This window comes from Salvelinus sp. IW2-2015, linkage group LG18 (assembly GCF_002910315.2).
Source record: "Salvelinus sp. IW2-2015 linkage group LG18, ASM291031v2, whole genome shotgun sequence".
NCBI lineage: Eukaryota > Metazoa > Chordata > Actinopteri > Salmoniformes > Salmonidae > Salvelinus > Salvelinus sp. IW2-2015.
Genome location: NC_036858.1, coordinates 67,133,859 through 67,153,959, shown reverse-complemented (window position 1 = coordinate 67,153,959; position 20,101 = coordinate 67,133,859). Strand labels below are relative to the sequence as shown.

Genomic DNA, 20,101 nt, shown 5'->3' with positions numbered 1-20,101 from the left:
TGTTTGTAGGTGACCAAATACTTATTTTCCACCATAATTTGCAAAAAAAATCATAAAAACCCTACAATGTGAATTTCTGGATTTTTTTTTCTCATTTTGTCTGTCATAGTTGAAATTACAGGCCTCTCTCGTCTTTATAAGTGGGGGAACTTGCACAATTGGTGGCTGACTAAATACTTTTTTGCCCCACTGTATATGAAATAGAGAATTATATGGGATAGAGTATACTATGGCATGGAGTATACTATGGGATATAGAATACTAAGGGATGGATGGAGTTTACTAAGATTGGGATGGAGTATACAAAGTATGGGAAGTTGTATACACTGGAATATAGTTTAATACGGGATAGAGTATACAACAGGATAAAGTATACTTTTTGATGGCGTAAACTATGGGATAGAGTATACCATGTGATGGAGTATATTATGGGATATAGTATACTATGTATGGGATGGAGTATACTATGGAATGGAGTATACTATATATGAGATGGAGTATATTATGTGATGGAGTATACTATAGGATGGGGTATACTGTTTAAGGGATGGAGTATACTTCGGGATGGAGTATACTATGGGATGGAGTATACTATATATGACATGGAGTATACTATGTGATGGAGTATACTATATGATGGAGTATACTATATGCTGGAGTATAGTATGCATGGGATGGAGTATACTGTGGGATGTTTACAATGTATGGGATGGAGAATACTATGGGATGGAGTATACTATGGGATGGAGTATACCGTGTATGGGATGGAGTATACTGTGTATGGGGTGGAGTATACCATGGGATGGAGTATACTGTGTATGGGATGGAGTATACTATGGGATGGAGTATACTATGTATGGGATGGTGTATACTATGGGGTGGAGTATACTATGTATTTTCTGTTAAAAATGATGCAAATAATGACAATATATCTTGGGAACTCCTACACAAACAATGACAACGGTACTTGTGGACTTGGGGGCTTCAATACGTCTGTCTATGTTTCCACTGGGGAAGCAGGATGAACACAGACAGCTAGTTGTTGATGTTGCCAACACCACACACACACACACACACCACCACACACACACACACACACACACACACACACACACAACACACACACACACACACACACACACACACACACACACACACACACACACACACACACACACACACACACACACCACGGAAACACTCACACACATGCACGCTCACATGCATGCACACACACCACACACGCACGCACGCACGCACGCACGCACGCACGCACACACATGCACACACACGCACACCGGAAACCACTCACACACATGCACACTCACAGCATGCACCACACACACCCACACACACACACCACACAACACACCACACACACCACACACACACTTACACACACACACTGTTTCTCTCTTTCTGTGTGACACGGGTCTAGCCTCTCGAGGTCACTCCAAGTCACTGAAGTCCTTGGCTACAAATGACTTAGAGCACACTAGTTATAGAACACATAGTTCAGCTTGGAAATGTTTCCCTCCTCCTAGATGTGACTAGCCACTGTTATCTCCAACACTGTATCTCTCCCGTGTAGCCTACCCCAGGTGTTCCTCTACCACAGCCCCTCATAAGTCCCTCATCCCATCAACCCAATACCTGCTGCTGCTGTGACTGAACACACACACACACACACACACACACAGTAATGAAAATAATCACATAAATCCAGCAAATTGGCCACAGTGATTATCTATAGAAAACCATGGCCTTGTTCCCACTACCACCGAGACCATCTTTCTAGAACAAAAACAGTTATAGAAAGATGGTCTAGAATTGTGAAACAATACACAAACGATGTAGGATTATTAAGAGTGTATTGACGAGTAGTGTGAATTACAGTTTTGTACAATCACTTTGGCACTAATTTCAGAACCTTGATGTCATTTTCCAAACTCTAGACACAAAACTCACAAGCAATGATCAAAATGCTAATTTTTCAAAACTCTAACACTTTTACCAATTGCTTGGATACAATACACATAAAGCTAAAATCATTTGTTCATTGAACTAAAATCACCAGTTCAAAATGACACAACTTAACATCAAAGTATTACCATTTCAAAATGCAATTCATACATTACATCTGAGATGACTGTCTATTCATTTCATTACAGTGATCTAACTATCAATTAATACAACTGCTCAAAATGATAAGTAACTGTTGAATTACTCTTAATGCATAGTTTTATGGAAACTGACAAGCAATATTCCATGTTTAGATCATGAAAGTTTCAGGATAACGAGATCCATTGACACCAATTACCGTGGAACATGAACCAGTTGGACTACATTATCTATGGATGTAATATTTCATCATCATTCTTTATCAGACACTGTTTCTATGGTCCCATGTACCACTTTTCCAGACCATGTTTCCAGATTTGACATTACTGTACACTCACCGGCCACATTATTAGGTACTCCTATCTAGTACTGGGTAGGACCCCCTTTTGCCTCCACAACAGCCTGAATTATTCACGGTGTTGTACGTTAAGAGATGCCCTTCTGCACACCACTGTTTTCAACAGCTGTTATTTGAGCATTTGTGGCCTTTCTGTTATCTTGAATGAGTCTGGACATTCTCCTCTGAYCTCTCTCATTAACAAGGTGTTTTTGCCGACAGAACTGCCGCTCACTGAATGTGTTTTGTTTATCGCACCATTCTCTGTAAACTCTAGAGACTGTAGTGCATAAAAATCCCAGGAAGGCAGCTGTTTCTGAGATGCTGGAATCCCCATGTGTGGCATCAACAATCATACCACGGTCAAAGTTGCTTAGATTACGCATCTTGCCCGTTCTAATGTTTGGCCAAACAACAACTAAAGCTCTCTACTCTTTATACTCTATATACTGTATATATTGAGTTGCAGGCAGCCACATGATTCGCTGTTCCAATGTAACCTTCCTTGATGGACTAAATCAGCTCTGTAGAGCTGATGGCATGACCTATGTCATTGTGTGGGATAATGTCAGGTTCCAGCATGCTCAAATGGTGCAAGCATGGTTTCAGGCCCATCCACAACTTACCACCCTGTACTTACCCCCATACTCTCCTTTCCTAAAACCCGATTGAGGAATTTTTCTCCCCATGGAGGTGGAAGGTATATGATAGGCGCCCACACGAACAAGCCACCCTTCTCCAGGCCATGGATGACGCATGCAATGACATCACGGCAAACCAGTGTCAGGCCTGGATTCACCATGCCCAAAGATTCTTCCCAAGAGGTTTGGCTAATGAAAACATCCATTGAAATGTGGATTAGAACCTATGGACAAATCCACAAGACAGGGTTGAGGGAAATATAGAAGTACAGTAATCAATCCTTTGTTTTGCTTATTACAGTAAGCCAGGTGAGGAACACTGCAGTTGATKTTTTACTGTATTTTTTTTATTTTTTTGAGATAATTATTTTGGCTTTGATTCAAAGAAACCTATAAGTGATGTTATTGTATTTCATCAATACATTTCATATTTTGTTCGAAGATTCCACTGTGTCTGTAGTATTCTCTTTACTAGTCCTTTTACAGTGATGTATTTACGTGTAGTGCCATAATGAAACATGTATCACATATTTTGTACTACAATATTTAAAGATTGAACGAACAACTACACAGTGAAACTATCGGTATMTTGTGTGTGGGAGATCTAAATKAATGTTCCTATGGTATTTCATGATAAATTAGTTATTTGAACCAATGCTTCAGCAAGTGCAAGGTTTCTTTAAAGATATGAATGCACAATGCAATGTTTTGAACATTGGACAGCCTGTGTTACAAGTGATGACCATTTTGAGTTTTGTGTCTAGAGTTTTGAAACATGACCACAAGGTTCTGAAATTAGTGCCAAAGGGATTGTAAAAAACTGTAATAGTGTCTTGACAAGTAGAATGAAATAACAGTGTCTTGACAAGTATAATTAAATAACAGTGTCTTGACAAGTAGCACAACTGAATAGTGTCTTGACAAGTAGAATGAATTAACAGTGTCAATACAAGTAGGTTGAATTAAAAGTATTAGCAAGTAGACTGAATTAACAGTACCTTGACAAGTAGACCAATTTAACAGTGTCTTGACAAGTATAAATAATTAGCAGTGTCTTGACAAGTAGATTAATTAACAGTGGTATTGGCAAGTAGACTGAATTAACAGTGCCTTGAAAAGTAGAATGAAATAACAGTGTCTTGACAAGTAGAAATGAATAGTGTCTTGACAATGAATTAACAGTGTCAATACAAGTTGATTGAATTACAAGTATTGACAAGTAGACTGAATTAACAGTGCCTTGACAAGTATAATTATTTAACAGTGTCTTGACAAGTATAATGAATTAGCAGTGTCTTGACAAGTAGAATGAAATAATAGTGTCTTGACAAGTAGTATGAAATAACAGTGTCTTGACAATAGAATGAAATTAACAGTGTATTGGCAAGTAGACTGAATTAACAGTGCTTGACAAGTAGAATGAAATAACAGTGTCTTGACAAGTAGGATAAATTAATAGTGTATTGACAAGTAGCATGAATTAACAGTGTATTGGCAAGTAGACTGAATTAACAGTGCCTGACAAGTAGAATGAACTAACAGTATCTTGACAAGTAGAACTATTAACAGTGTCTTGACAAGTGTAATGAATTAGCAGTGTCTTCACAATTACTAAGAATTAACAGTGTCTTGATAAGTAACATGAATGAACAGTGCCTTGACAAGTATAATTAATTGACTATGTCTTGACAAGTAGAATGAATTAACAGTGTCTTGACAAGTAGATTGAATTAACAGTGTCTTGACAAGTATAATTAATTTACTGTGTCTTGATAAGTATTATGAATTAACAATGTCTTGATAAGTAACATGAATTAACAGTGTCTTGACAAGTGTAATTAATTGTCTCTGTCTTGACAAGTAGTATGAATTAACAGTGTCTTGACAAGTAGATTGAATTAACAGTGTCTTGACAAGTAGATTAGAAATTAACAGTGTATTGACGAGTAACATGAATTAACATTGTCTTGACAAGTATAATTAATTTACTGTGTCTTGATAAGTATTATGAATTAACAATGTCTTGACAAGTATAATGAATTAACAGTGTGTTGACAATTAGCATGGATAAATTAACAGTGTCTTGACAAGTAGAATGAATTAACAATGGCTTGACAAGTTTCAGGAATTAACAATGTCTGAACAAGTAGAATGAATTAACAGTGTCTTGACAAGTAGCATGAACTAACAGTGTCTTGACAAGTAGAATGAATTAACAGTTTCTTGACAAGTAGCATGAACTAACAGTGTCTTGACAAGTGGAATGAATTAACAGTTTTCTTGACAAGTAGCATGAATTAACAGTGTCTTGACAAGTGGAATGAATTAACAGTTGCTTGACAAGTAGAATGAATTAACAGTGTCTTGCAAGTAGGATGAATTAACAGTTTCTTGACAAGTAGAATGAATTAACAGTGTCTTGACAAGTAGGATGAATTAACAGTTTCTTGACAAGAGGATGAATTAAATGTGTCTTGACAAGTAGGATGAATTAATAGCGCTGGACCGTTTGTTTCCTTATTTCTTAATCATTTGCACACATTCATCAAATGGTTGTCTGTTTATTAACAATGTCTGAACAAGTAGAATGAATTAACAATGTATTGACAAGTAGCATAAACTAACAGTGTCTTGACAAGTAGAATGAACTAACAGTGTCTTGACAAGTAGCATGAACTAACAGTGTCTTGACAAGTAGCATGAATTAACAGTGTCTTGACAAGTGGAATGAATTAACATTTTCTTGACAAGTAGCATGAACTAACAGTGTCTTTGACAAGTAGCTTGAAAAACAGTGTCTTGACAAGTGGAATGAATTAACATTTTCTTGACAAGTAGCATGAACTAACAGTGTCTTGACAAGTAGGTTGAACTAACAGTGTCTGACAAGTAGAATGAATAACAGTGTCTTGACAAGTGGAATGAATTAACATTTTCTTGACAAGTAGCATGAACTAACAGTGTCTTGACAAGTAGCTTGAACTAACAGTGTCTTGACAAGTAGAATGAATTAACAGTTTCTTGACAAGTAGCATGAATTAACAGTGCTTGACAAGTGAAATGAATTAACACTGTCTTGACAAGTAGGATGAATAACAGTTTCTTGACAAGTAGGATGAATTAATAGCGCTGGACCGTTTGTTTCCTTATTTCTTATTCATTTGCACACATTCATCAAATGGTTGTCTGTTTTATAATCTGTGGATTTTTTTTTGTTGCCATTCCATTCAGCAGTTCAAAAGACAAAAAAGAGAAGGAAAACATTTCCATAGCTTTTTGGTACTTCCTATCAAAAGCGTCCACACACAAAGACCATGAATAAAGGGTCTCTCTCGCAGACTCCTTGAAACAGAGTTGACAGGAGTGTTCCTCCACACAGCAGATCCACTCCCTCAGGTTGACTAGTCAGTCACGTTGTTGGAGCTCTTCTTTATTTCTTCTGCTCCGGCCATTTCAATATAAGGGCCCGTTCCCCATTTTAATGGAAGGCATTAAGCGTAACCGGCCCTGACGTTGAGTTTTTTCAGTTTCTCCTTGGAGCCCATGGACCCAATTCCATGCAATAGCATCTTGGCACCTCCTCGTAAAAGATGGAAACTTCATGTATATACACTCCCACAATGAATGAATAGGTAAACAGAAGGGTGTGAAAGAGTGACGGCCAAAAGACAGAGAGGCACAAAGAGGGATGTATCTGTGTGTGGGGAGAGGGTAGGAGTGCTAATGTATGAGAGGGGGTCGAAGGCTGGAAGGGGAGTTTGAGGGAAGGGTGAGAGCAGAAGTTTCTCCAGGCTTTTAAAGTGAGCTGCTTGGTGTTAACTCAATCAAAAGGTGATTTTTAACTCTGTAGACACTCAGGTAACTCTTCATTATAACCCTACTCCTTCTTACTAACAGAGCTGCAGTGTCAGCAATGCCCCGTTACACACACACACAGTGAGAGGGGAGAGACATTATCCCCCGGAGAGAGAACACACACACACACACACACATGAACATGAAGCTACTGATAAAAATCAATCACAAATCCATTTAACACATAGAGAGAGAAGTGAGATAAAATACGGTAAATCTTAAAGAAGAGAGGGGATTGAGGGGGAGCGAGTGTCTGTGTGTAATTATGTGTATCTAGAGTTTGTTCAGAATATTTATTTCAGGTCAGACATTGACCCGACTCCATCAGCACTTTAATAAAGTGCTACTCACTTTGGAAGCGGTACTTTGCTTGTTACTTAAATCTGGGCCTTTTCCATATAACCCTTTTCCATATAACCCTTTTCCATATAACCCTTTTCCATATAACCCTTTTCCATATAACCCTTTTCCATATAACCCTTTTCCATATAACCCTTTTCCATATAACCCTTTTCCATATAACCCTTTTCCATATAACCCTTGGAATTTAAAATGTTTACTTTTAGCTCCCAATTCAACTGTTGGTGATGTTGAATAGGCCTATGAAAAACACATGTTCTATTGTATATTTTTTTTTATATATTTTTTATATTATATTCTTTACAAGACAGCAATTAGGTAAAACATTTTACATTGGATGTATTTACTTTATTTCATATGGAAAGTGTCCTAATTTATGTTAATAGTCATATATTTCTTTAGGAATTTTTTTCTGATACATTTTATAAGGTGATATTATAGCAGAGCTCTGCCATTAAGCAGACAGTAGATTCGTTTAACGAAATTCACCAAGATAAGTTTTGATAAATTAATAAAATATTTACTTATTGCTTAGATTGGCTACTTAGGCATGTAAACTACTGTTACAAATGAACATGTAAACAATATATAAGTGGGTAGGACAACCATCTCGTTAGTCTATAGGTCATAATTATGCAGTGTCCATTTTAGGATACAGAAAATATCGAATGAATCCGTAGTGAATTATAAGAAATATTTTGGTGTGATTAGAGCTTTCCCACAACGTTGACACTGGTTGTACAGCTGAATAAAGTAGAACTATAGAGCACCAGGTTATCCATGATTTACAAGTAAATATCTTTATTTACATATATATATATATATATATATATATATATATATACAGTAATCAAAAGATGACTATAAACTTGTATAAAAGGCAATTCAAATAGAAAATGCAACAAAGTAATAGCAAAGAAGCGTGCTATAAAACCTGGGCCATTTTAATTATTCCAATGGTGAACAAGTGTTGCCAGTGAGAGGCACTGGAGTTGCGTTTAAAAGCACAACTTTGTAAACTTTTCAGCAAACACTATTTAACTCAGCAGTTAGTTTGGGAAAAGTATACATAAGGCATAGGCTGCACATAATATTTTTAATATTACTACTAATACTACTAATACTACTACTACTCATAATAATAATAATAACAATAAAAAGTATTATTATTCCACCTATATTTAATGTTGTTGTTTTTTACATTTACCTGTACCACTCCAGTCCGTTCTCGTAGTTACGGTCGAAGAAGTGCGGCTCGGCTCCCACCGCTCTGAGGTCTGGGTGTACGCGGAGGAACTCGAGTAGCGCGCGCGTCCCTCCTTTCTTCACCCCGATGATCAGCGCCTGGGGAAGCTCCTTTCTCCCTTCCCCAAGCGGACTGAGTTTACCAGTACTTCCCGTCTTCACTTTAAACCGATGTGACAATCTCTTCGAAGAAATGATGTCATCCAAAGAAAGCTGTATATCACGCGACAATTCCCGGTTCTCGCTATCGCTGTCCACCTGAGGTCCCGGTTCGTACAAAACCTGTCCCTTATCAGTATCGTCGAACCGGGAGTCCTCAGAGATCCGTTTAGTGTCGTCAGCGCTCTCGTAGCTCAAGCGCGCCTTGGACTCCGTGGTCCATTTCTTTAACAGTCTTTTCCTCCTCAGCGACTTCAAGTCTTGTAGTTCCGATGCGAAAAAGCCCACGACTTGGCTGGAGGCTTTCACCGGAGTGGGCATGCTGCTACAGTGGTCCGTGAGGCAGTGGAGGAGGTACATGGAGGTGAGGAGAGAACACAGCATGACCACGAATTTCTTGAAAATGCTTCCGGACAGGGAGTCCGAATAGACTGTTCTAAAAGCCATAACGGTCCTTGGGTCGCCGGTTCAGGAGCCACAGCCATGCTAACCAGACATTCTTGGGTCTTGCCATTAAGAAATATAGAGGACAGCTCTTAGGCTACCGGAGCTCGCTCCTTATCCAGCAGTGGATTAGACCTCGCACACGCATCACACCAAAATAACACTCACATGTGTCCCAGAGCTCGAGCTGTTATTCTCCTTATAATAAATAATAGTGTAAATCTATGTCAACATAAAACAAAAACTGTCGAATAGGCAGGTCAAATGCTGTTTATATAGGCTGGCAATCCCGCATAAAACGAATCCTTTATTAACAAAACAGCATTATAAGTAGCCTAGCCACGACTAAAAGGTGACATGTAGGCTATGTTTGTTTATTGTTTAAATGAAATGTCCATGCGTAATGCCAGGTCAAAAAGACGAGGCAATGGCAACTTCAGCACCTCTGTCTACTCCACATTGTGGTTGTTGTATCAAACTTCTGCAAAACATCAGAGAGGAAGAATGTCATGTCTTCAGCCAATTAGTCTGCGTAAACTTTTAGCAAAGGTAGCCTATGTGATGTCAGGAACCAATAAAATCACAGTAGGGAGGGTACAATTTCCCTTATCTCATGGGCTTTCACACACACGTGCGTGGCACGCACGCATATTGTTATGCTCATGGGGACCAAATAATTGATTCCCATCCAAAATCATGTTTTCCCTAACCTTAACACTTAACCTAACCCTGACCTCAACCCTAAGCCTAACATTAACCCCACATCTCTAACCCTAAAATGATACCTAACCCTAACTCCTAACCCTATACCCAACCCTAACCCTAATTGTAACCCTAAACCTAACCCCTAAGCCTAAAATAACATTTTACCTTGTGGGGACCGACAAAATTACCTCACTTATCCGAATGTTACATGTTTAACTATCCTTGTGAGGACTTTTAGTACCCACAAGGATAGTTCAACAAAAACACACACAGACACACACACAGTTTTATTAAGTCATTGTTAACATTTTCCTTATAGTATAATTAAATGACTGTGGTTTACCCTTGTTCTGGAGCTAAAATGTTATTTTTTTTTCACTGAGTCAACCTGAGAAAAATTTGGGACTGTCTCTCCATCACTCTCCTTAGATTTTCCATTTCCCAACAGTCACACATAAACTCAACCCTCTCTCTGCGTCAGGCCACCTAGGAAGATGGCCTCCATTGCAAACTTTCTGTCTCTCTGTTTTATAATACAGAGCGGAACAGCCGAAAGTAAAATAATGATAACAGGCACATTATTACTTTACAAGTGAACAAGAACCAAATGTTTCCCATCTGCTGTCAGCCATTTGTGTATTAGCATGAGAATGCCTGGGCAGTGCTTCAAGGCTGCACAGCTCACTGGTCGAGAAAGAGGCCAGATACCACAGAGACCATTACACAGGGCTGTATTACTAATGCCAGATGCCCCCACAATACAGAGGGTGCCCCCTGCCTTTTTTACCTTCCTAAAAAAGGAGAGGCAATAGGAGGGTCCTTCCCGGCCCCCATGCCGCCCCGCGGATGCCCGTGGGTCAAATCACATCGTTACCATCAGGATGGAGGAATGCAATGAGAGAGAGAAAGATAATCAAATCAAATGTTATTTGTCACATGCGCCGAATACAACAGTTGTAGACCTTTACGTGAAATGCTTACTTACGACACCTTAACCAACAATGCAGAGTTATAAAAAGGTAAGTAAAAAAAAAGTAGCTATAGAAACTAAAGGAAAATAACAATAACAATAACAATAACGAAGATACAGTGCAATTGGAAAGTATTCAGACTCCTTGACTTTTTCAAATTTTTGTTACTTTACAGCCTTATTTTAAAATGTAATGAATMGTTTTTTCCCCTGATCAATCTACACAAAAAGGAAATATCACATTTACATATGTATTCAGACCCTTTACTCGGAACTTTGTTGAAGCACCTTTTGAAGCCATTACAACCTCAAGTCTTCTTGGGTATGACGCTACAAGTTTGGCACACTTGTATTTGCGGAGTTTCTCCCAATCTTCTCTGCAGATTCTCTCAAGCTCTGTCAGGCTGGATGGGGAGCGTTGCTAAACAGCTATTTTCCGGTCTCTCCAGAGATGTTCGATTGGGTTCAAGTCCGTGCTCTGGCTGGGCTACTCAAAGACATTCAGAGACTTGTCCCGAAGCCACTCCTGCGTTGTCTTGGCTGTGTGCTTAGGGTTGTTGTCCTGTTGGAAGGTGAACCTTCACCCCAGTCTGAGGTCCTGAGCGCTCTGGAACAGGTTTTCATCAAGGATCTCTCTGTACTTTGCTCCGTTCATCTTTTCCCTCGATCCTGACTAGTCTCCCAGTCCCTGCTGCTGAAAAACATCCCCACAACATGATACTGCCACCACCATGCTTCACTGTAGAGATGGAGCCAGGTTTCCTCCAGACGTGACGCTTGCCAATCAGGACAAATAGTTAAATCTTGGTTTCATTAGACAAGATAATCTTGTTTCTCATGGTCTGAGAGTCTTTAGGTGACTTTTGGCAAACTCCAAGAGGGCTGTCATGTGCCTTCTACTGAGGAGTGCCTTCCGTCTGACCAATCTGGTTGTGAGAAGAGTGTGAAGGAATGTGAATGTATGTGTGTGTGTGTGTTTTGTGTGTTTGTTCATGTTTGTGTGTGTGTTGGAGTGTCAGTGTAATGTGTGTGGGTGTGTGGTTATAGTCTACTGAGTGTACATTGAGCCTATGCAACAAAGTCAGTGCAATTTTTTTTATAGATAATAATAAAATAAGGGGGGTCAATGAAATAGTCTCGGTAGCCATTTGATTAACTGTTCAGCGGTCTTATGGCTTGGGGGTAGAAGTTGTTAAGGTTCCTTTTTGTCCCAGACTTGCCATGTGGTAGCAGAAAGAACAGTCTATGACTTGGGTGGCTGGAGTCTATGACAATTTTTGGGCCTTCCTCTGACAGGTCCTGGACGGCAGGGAGCTCGGACCCAGTGATGTACTGTGTCATACGCACTACCCTCTGTAGCGCCATTGCGGTCGGATGCTGAGCAGTTGGCATACCAAGTGGTGAGGCAAACCAGTTAGGATGCTCTCGATGGTGCAGCTGTATACATTTTTGAGGATCTGAGGACCCATGCCAAATCTCGTGGGTGAACAGAGTACAGGAGGGGACTAAGCATGCATCCCTGAGCCCCCCTTTGTTGAGGGTCAGCGTGGTGGATGGGTTGTTGCCTACCCTTACCACCTGGGGCGGCCCATTAGGAAGTTCCAGGATCCAGTTGCAGAGGGATTTGTTCAGTCCCTGGGTGATTAGCTTACTGATTAGCTTGGAGGAGGTAAAGAGTTTGATGGCGCCGGAGAAGAAGGTGCATGTTTTACCTGCCCCCAGCCGATTGTGTTTTTTTGTTCTTTTATTTGCGTTGTTTGTAACTTATTTTTTGACTTATTTTGTACATAATGTTGCCGCTAGCGTCTCTTATGACCGAAAATAATTTCTAGACATCAGGACTGTGATTTCTCTCAACGGACTAGCAGAATCCTTTTTTCCTTTCACGAATCTGACGAGCCCGGCGCGTAGGATATACTGCTTCCTCGGGAACAGGCCCCGATCCCCGTGATATGTGAGGATGCGGAGAAAGAGGGGCCAAAGGGCGGGCTGCCTTCTGAGAATTCTTAGACAATCGAATAAACCCCCACTACCCTCAATTCTACTGTCAAACAAGCAATCTTTGGAGAATAAAATCGACGAGTCAGGCGGAAGATTAAACTGTCAACGGGACATTAAAAACTGTAAATTATTTTACTTCACGGAGTCGTGGCTGAATGACGACAATATCAACATACAGCTGGCTGGTTCTACGATGTACCGGCAGGATAGAACAACAGCGTCTGGTAAGACAAAGGGCGGCGGACAATTTATTTTTGTTAAACAACAGCTGGTGCACGGTATCTAATGAAGTCTCAAGCTATTGCTCACCTGAGGTAGAGTATCTCATGATAACCTGTAGACCACACTACCTACTGAGAGAGTTTTCATCTGTATTCTTTGTAGCTGTTTACATACCACCACAGTCAGAGGCTGGCACTAAGACAGCATTGAATGAGCTGTATTCCGCCACAAGCAAGCAAGAAAACTCTCACCCAGAGGCAGTGCTCCCAGTAGCCGAGGACTTTAATGCAGGGAAACTTTAATCCGCTTTACCAAATTTATATCAGCATGTTAAATGTGCAACCAGAGGAAAAAGACCTCTGGACCACCTGTACTCCACACACATAGACGCATACAAAGCTCTCCCTCGCCATCCATTTGGAAAATCTGACCATAATTCTATCCTCCTGATTTCTGCTTACAATAAAAAATTAAAGCAGGAAGCACCAGTGACTAGATCAATAAAAAAGTGGTCAGATGAAGCAGATGCTAAGCTACAGGACTGTTTTGCTAGTACAGACTGGAATATGTTCTGGGATTCCTCCGATGGCATTGAGGAATACACCACATTAGTCATTGGCTTCATCGATAAGTGTCGTCATCTCCACAGTGACTGTATGTACATACCCCAACCAGAAGCCATGGATTACAGGCAGCATCTGCATTGAGCTAAAGGCTAGAGCTGCCGCTTTCAATGAGCGGAACTCCAACCCGGAAGCTTATAAGAAATCCCGCTATGCCCTCTGACGAACCATCAAACAGGAAAAGCTTCTATACAGGACTAAGATCAAATCCTACTGCACCGGCACTGACGCTCGTCGGCTGTGGCAGTGCTTGCAAACCATTACAGACTACAAAGTGAAGCACAGCCGAGAGCCGCCCAGTGACACGAGCCTACCATATGAGCTAAACTACTTATATGCTCGCTTCGAGGCAAATAACACTGAAACATGCATGAGAGCACCAGCTGTTTCGGAAGACTGTGTGATCACGCTCACCACAGCTGATGTGACTAAGACCTTTAAACAGGTCAACATTCACATAGCCACAGGGCCAGACGGATTACCAGGACGTGTGCTGCGAGCATGCGCTGACCAATTGGTAAGTGTCTTCGCTGACATTTTCAACCTCTCTCTGTCCGAGTCTGTAATACCAACATGTTTTAAGCAGACCACAATAGTGCCTGTGCCCAAGAACACTACGGTAAACTGCCTAAATGACTACCGACCCGTATCACTCACATCTGTAGCCATGAAGTGCTTTGAAAGGCTGGTCATGGCTCACATCAACACCATCATCCCAGAAACCCTAGACCCACTCCAATTTGCATACTGCCCCAACAGATCCACAGATGATACAATCTCTGTTGCACTCCATACTGCCCTTTCCACATGGACAAAAGGAACACCTATGTGAGAATGCTATTCATTGATTACAGCTCAGCATTCAACACCATAGTGCCCTCAAAGCTCATCAATATTCTAAGGACCCTGAGACTAACCACCTCCCTCTGCAACTGGATCCTGGACTTCCTGACAGGCCGCCCCCAGGGGTGTAAGGGTAGGTAACAACACATCCACCACGCTTATCCTCAACACAGGGGCCCCTCAGGGGTGCGTGCTCAGTCCCCTCCTGTACTCCCTGTTTACAGGTTTCGAACCCTCAACATTCTAGCCCGAAGTCCAGCACGCTATCGACTGTGCCCAAATGTATTCATTGGGGTTGGGGCCGAATGTGGCTAAATACACTTTATCAATTGGAGTCTTTAACATGTGGAAAGGGGAAAAAGTATTATTAATCATTTTTCACAAGCGTAGCAGGATGGGCTATTAGCTGAACAATAGACTATTCAACCTTTACTAAAGAAGTGTTTAATAGCCAAGCTAGGTGTGAACCCCCCCTCCCCAACTTGCAACAAATTATTTCTATCTATTTTTCCACATTAAACATACACACCTATATACCTGCACACGGTTAACTTTATGAATTTTTGGGGGGTTTGTATCATATGATTTACACAACATGCCTACTGCTTTGAATATACAAAACATTTTTTCTTGTGAAACAAAAAAGAACTAAGACCAAAAAACGTCTAACTTGAGCGTGCATAAGTATTCACCCCCTAAAAAGTCAATACTTGGTAGAGCAAACTTTTGCAGCAATTACAGCTGCACGTCTCTTGGGGTATGTCTCTATCAGCTTGGTACATCTAGCCATTGGGATTTTTCTCCATTCTTCAAGCCAAAACTGCTCCAGCTCCAACAAGTTGGATAGGTTCCGAGTGTTGCTTTAGCAGTATGCTTAGGGTCATTGTCCTGCTGGAAGGTGAACCTCTGTCCCAGTCTCAAATCTCTGGAAGACTGAAACAGGTTTCCCTCAAGAATTTCCATGTATTTAGCGCCATCCATCATTCCTTCAATTCTGACCAGTTTCCCAGTCCCTGCCAATTAAAAACATCCTCACAGCAAGATGCTGCCACCACCATGCTTCACTGTGGGGATGTGTTCTCGGGGTGATGAGAGGTGTTGGGTTTCCACCAGACATAGCGTTTTCCTTGATGGCCAAAAAGCTAMATTTTAGTGTCATCTGACCAGAGTACCATCTTCCATATGTTTGGGGAGTCTCCCACATGCCTTTTGGCGAACACCAAACATGTTTGCTTATTTCTTTTCTTTAAGCATTGGCTTTTTTCTGGCCACTCTTCTGTAAAGCCCAGCTCTATGGAGTGTACGGCTTAAAGTGGTCCTATGGACAGATACTCCAATCTCCACTGTGGAGCTTTGCAGCTCCTTCAGGGTTATCTTTCGGTCTCTTTGTTGGCTCTCTGATTAATGACCTCCTTGCCTGGTCTGTGAGTTTTGGTGGGCGGCCCTCTCTTGGCAGGTTTGTTGTGGTACCATATTCTTAAACATTTTTAATAATGGATTTAATGGTGCTCCATGGGATGTTCAAAGTTTCATATATTTTTTCATAACCCAACCCTGATCTGTACCTCTCCACAACTTTGTCCCTGACCTGTTTGGAGAGCTCCTTGGTCTTCATGGTGCCACTTGTTTGGTCGTGCTCCTTGTTTAGTGGTGTTGCAGACTCTGGGGCCTTTCGGGACAGGTGTGTATATATACTGAGATCATGTGACAGATCATGTGACACTTAGATTGCACACAGGTGGACTTTATTGAACTAATTATGTCACTTCTGAAGGTAATTAGTTGCAGCATATCTTTTTAGGGGCTTCAAAGCAAAGGGGGGAATACATATGCACATACTGTACATATGCATATATATATATTTATATATAAACTCAGCAAAAAAAGAAATGTCCCTTTTTCAGGACCCTGTCTTTCAAACATAATTATAAAAAATCCAAAGACTTCACAGATCTTCATTGTAAAAGGTTTAAACACTGTTTCACATGCTTGTTCAGTGAACCATAAACAATGAATGAACATGCAAATGTGGAATGGTTGTTAAGACACTAACAGCTTACAGACGGTAGGCAATTAAGGTCACTGTTTTAAAAACTTAGGACACTAAAATAGGCCTTTCTACTGACTCTGAAAACACCAAAAGAAAGATGGCCAGGGTCCCTGCTCATCTGCATGAACGTGCCTTAGGCATGCTGCTAGGAGGCATGAGGACTGCAGATGTGGCCATGGCAATAAATTGCAATGCCCATACTGTGAGACGCCTAAGACAGTGCTACAGGGAGACAGGATGGACGGCTGATCGTCCTCGCAGTGGCAGACCACGTGTAACAACACCTGCACAGGATCGGTACATCCGAACATCACACCTGCGGGACAGGTACAGGATGGCAACAACAACTGCACGAGTTACACCAGGTATGCACAATCCCTCCATCAGTGCTCAGACTGTCCGCAATAGGCTGAGAAAGGCTGGACTGAGTGTTTGTAGGCCTGTTGTAAGGCAGGTCCTCACCAGACATCACTGGCAACAACGTCGCCTTTGGGCACAAACCCACCATCGCTGGACCAAACAGGACTGGCAAAAGGTGCTCTTCACTGACGAGTCGCAGTTTTGTCTCGCCAGGGGTGATGGTCTGATTCGCGTTTATCGTCGAAGGATTGAGCATTACACCGAGGCCTATACTCTGGAGCGGGATTGATTTGGAGGTGGATGGTCCGACATGGTGTGTCACAGCATCATCGGACTGAGCTTGTTGCCATTGCAAGCAATCCTAACGCTGTGCGTTACAGGGAAGACATCCTCCTCCCTCATGTGGTACCCTTCCTGCAGGCTCATCCTGACATGACTCTCCAGCATGACAATGTCACCAGCCATACTGCTCATTCTATGGGAGATTCCCTGCAAGACAGGAATGTCAGTGTTCTGCCATTGCCAGCGAAGAGCCCGGATCTCAATCCCATTGAGCAAGTCTGAGACCTGTTGGATCGGAGGGTGAAGGCTAGGGCCATTCCCCCCAGAAATGTCCGGGAACTTGCAGGTGCCTTGGTGGAAGAGTGGGGTAACATCTCATAACATGAACTGGCAAACCTGGTGTAGTCCATGAGGAGGAGATTCACTGCAGTACTTAATGCAGCTGGTGGCCACACCAGATACTGACTATTATTTTTTATTTTGACCCCCCCTTCTTTCAGGGACACATTATTCCATTTCTGTTAGTCACATGACTGTGGAACTTGCTCATTTTGTGTCTCAGTTGTTGAATCTTGTTATGTTCATACAAACTGATATTACCATATGTTTTGGTTTTGCCCGAAACATAAACGCCAGTGACACGTAGAGGGACGTTTCTTTTTTTTCCGCTTTAGTGTTTCTGATAAAGAGAGAGAGAGAAGAGAGAGAAGAGAGAGAGAAGAGAGAGAGAGAGAGAGAGAGAGAGAGAGAGAGAGAGAGAGAGAGAGAGGAGAGAAGAGAGAGAGAGAGAGAGAACGAGAGGAGATGAGAGAGAGAGAGAGAGAGAGAGAGAGAGAGAGAGAGAGAGAGAGAGAGAGAGAGAGAGAGAGAGAGAGATATGGGGAAAGATATGGGGCTCTTCCTCCTTCATGGATGCATATCTTACCTCATAGAGTTGCTGCGTCCTTGTGCAGGAGTACAGTCAAGAGCTAGACACAGATTTTGTAGTGATTTAGGAGAACTATCCATGTAGCAGCTTTTCTACATTTTTCAAGACTTAGCCTGTGTGATCTGGGGATTGTCTGTGTAACAGCATTTAGAGTGTAGTAATACACCCAGACTTTGGTGTTTAAGCAAAAATGTGCAAACAGTCTAGAAGGCATGTTAAGAACGAAATCCCACTTTCATCTTCGCTATTTATCCAAATTACTGTACTATGGTTACATCGACGGAGCCTTGTTGGAATCTTGGATGCAGAGTTGGGGTTTAAGTTTTAAGGGAGTGCAAAACACAAAGCTGTTTATTATCCTCAGAATAAAGACTTACACTTTACTTTGCATACTGAATAAATTCTAAGGGCCAAGGCAAGGCAAAGTCAACACTGTCCACAAAGAAGACAAATACCATCTGTCCCTGATTGTTGTTTTAAGTTATAGTTCTGCAGATTTGTATGTTTTCCTGTTAATACTGTGTATTAATAATGAAACCTTGGTAGCGCCAACAGTATTAAATTGGCGCAGTAGTCTTGGTACAGCAAGGAGACTGGGGCTATGTCCAAAATGGCACCAAATTCCTTATATAGTGCACTACTTTTGATCAGGGTCCATAGGGCTCTGGCCAAAAGTAGTACACTAAAGCCTAATGGGCTTTGGTCAAAAGTAGTGCCCTGTACACTGAGTGTATAAAACATTAGGATACCTTCCTAATATTGAACTGCCCCCACTTTTGCCCTCAGAACAGCCTCAATTCGTCAGGGTATAGACTCTACAAGCTTTCCACAGGGATGCTGGCCCATGTTGACTACAATGCTTCCCACAGTTGTGTCAAGTTGGCTGGATGTACTTTGGGTGGTGGACCATTCTTGATACACATGGGAAACTGTTGAGCGTGAAAAACCCAGCAACGTTGCAGTGCAGATGGAGGAGCTGGTGGTTCATTATAGTGCAGATGGATTTTTACATTTACATTTAAGTCATTTAGCAGACGCTCTTATCCAGAGCGACTTACAAGTTGGTGCATTCACCTTATGATATCCAGATTTGCTTGTTTTTCATTATAGTGCAGCTTGACAGCGCTGGTGGGTCATTATAGTGCAGCTGGACAGCGCTGGTGGATCATTATAGTGCAGCTGGACAGCGCTGGTGGGTCATTATAGTGCAGCTGGACAGCGCTGGTGGGTCATTATAGTGCAGCTGGACAGCGCTGGTGGGTCATTATAGTGCAGCTGGACAGCGACGTCCACTGCACATAATGGAACCCACCAGCACTGTCCAGCTGCACTATAATGACCCACCAGCGCTGTCCAGCTGCACTATAATGACCCACAGCGCTGTCCAGCTGCACTATAATGACCCACCAGCGCTGTCCAGCTGCACTATAATGACCACCAGCGCTGTCCAGCTGCACTATAATGACCCACCATCGCTGTCAAGCTGCACTATAATGACCCACCATCGCTGTTCAGCTGCACTATAATGACCCACCATCGCTGGTTCCAGCTGCACTATAATGACCCACCATCGCTGTTCAGCTGCACTATAATGACCCACCAGCGTCTGTCCACTGCACTATAATGACCCACCATCGCTTGTCCAGCTGCACTATAAGACCCACCACCACGTGTCCAGCTGCACTATAATAATGACCCACCAGCGTGTCCATCTGCCAGCTATAATGACCCACAGCGCTGTCCAGCTGCACTATAATGATCCCACCAGCGCGTCCAGCTGCAAGCTATAATGACCCACCACGCTGTCAAGTCTGCACTATAATGAAAAAACAAGCAAATCTGGATATCATAAGGTGAATGCACCAAACTTGTAAGTCGCTCTGGATAAGAGCGTCTGCTAAATGACTTAAATGAAATGTAAAAATCCATCTGCACTATAGATGAACCACCAGCTC

General features: G+C 41.8%; 1 protein-coding gene across 1 annotated transcript in view; it reads right to left on the bottom strand.

The window, feature by feature from the left end:
* The window catches only part of LOC111977387 (heparan sulfate glucosamine 3-O-sulfotransferase 3A1-like), a 115,890-nt gene extending 106,710 nt beyond the window's left edge, over window positions 1-9,180 (bottom strand). The window contains exon 1 of the mRNA XM_024006786.2: window positions 8,522-9,180. Within this exon, the coding sequence (XP_023862554.2) occupies window positions 8,522-9,165 (644 nt within the window). The 5' untranslated portion in view covers window positions 9,166-9,180. The remainder of the gene's footprint in view (window positions 1-8,521) is intronic.
* Between the last annotated feature and the right edge of the window lie 10,921 nt (window positions 9,181-20,101).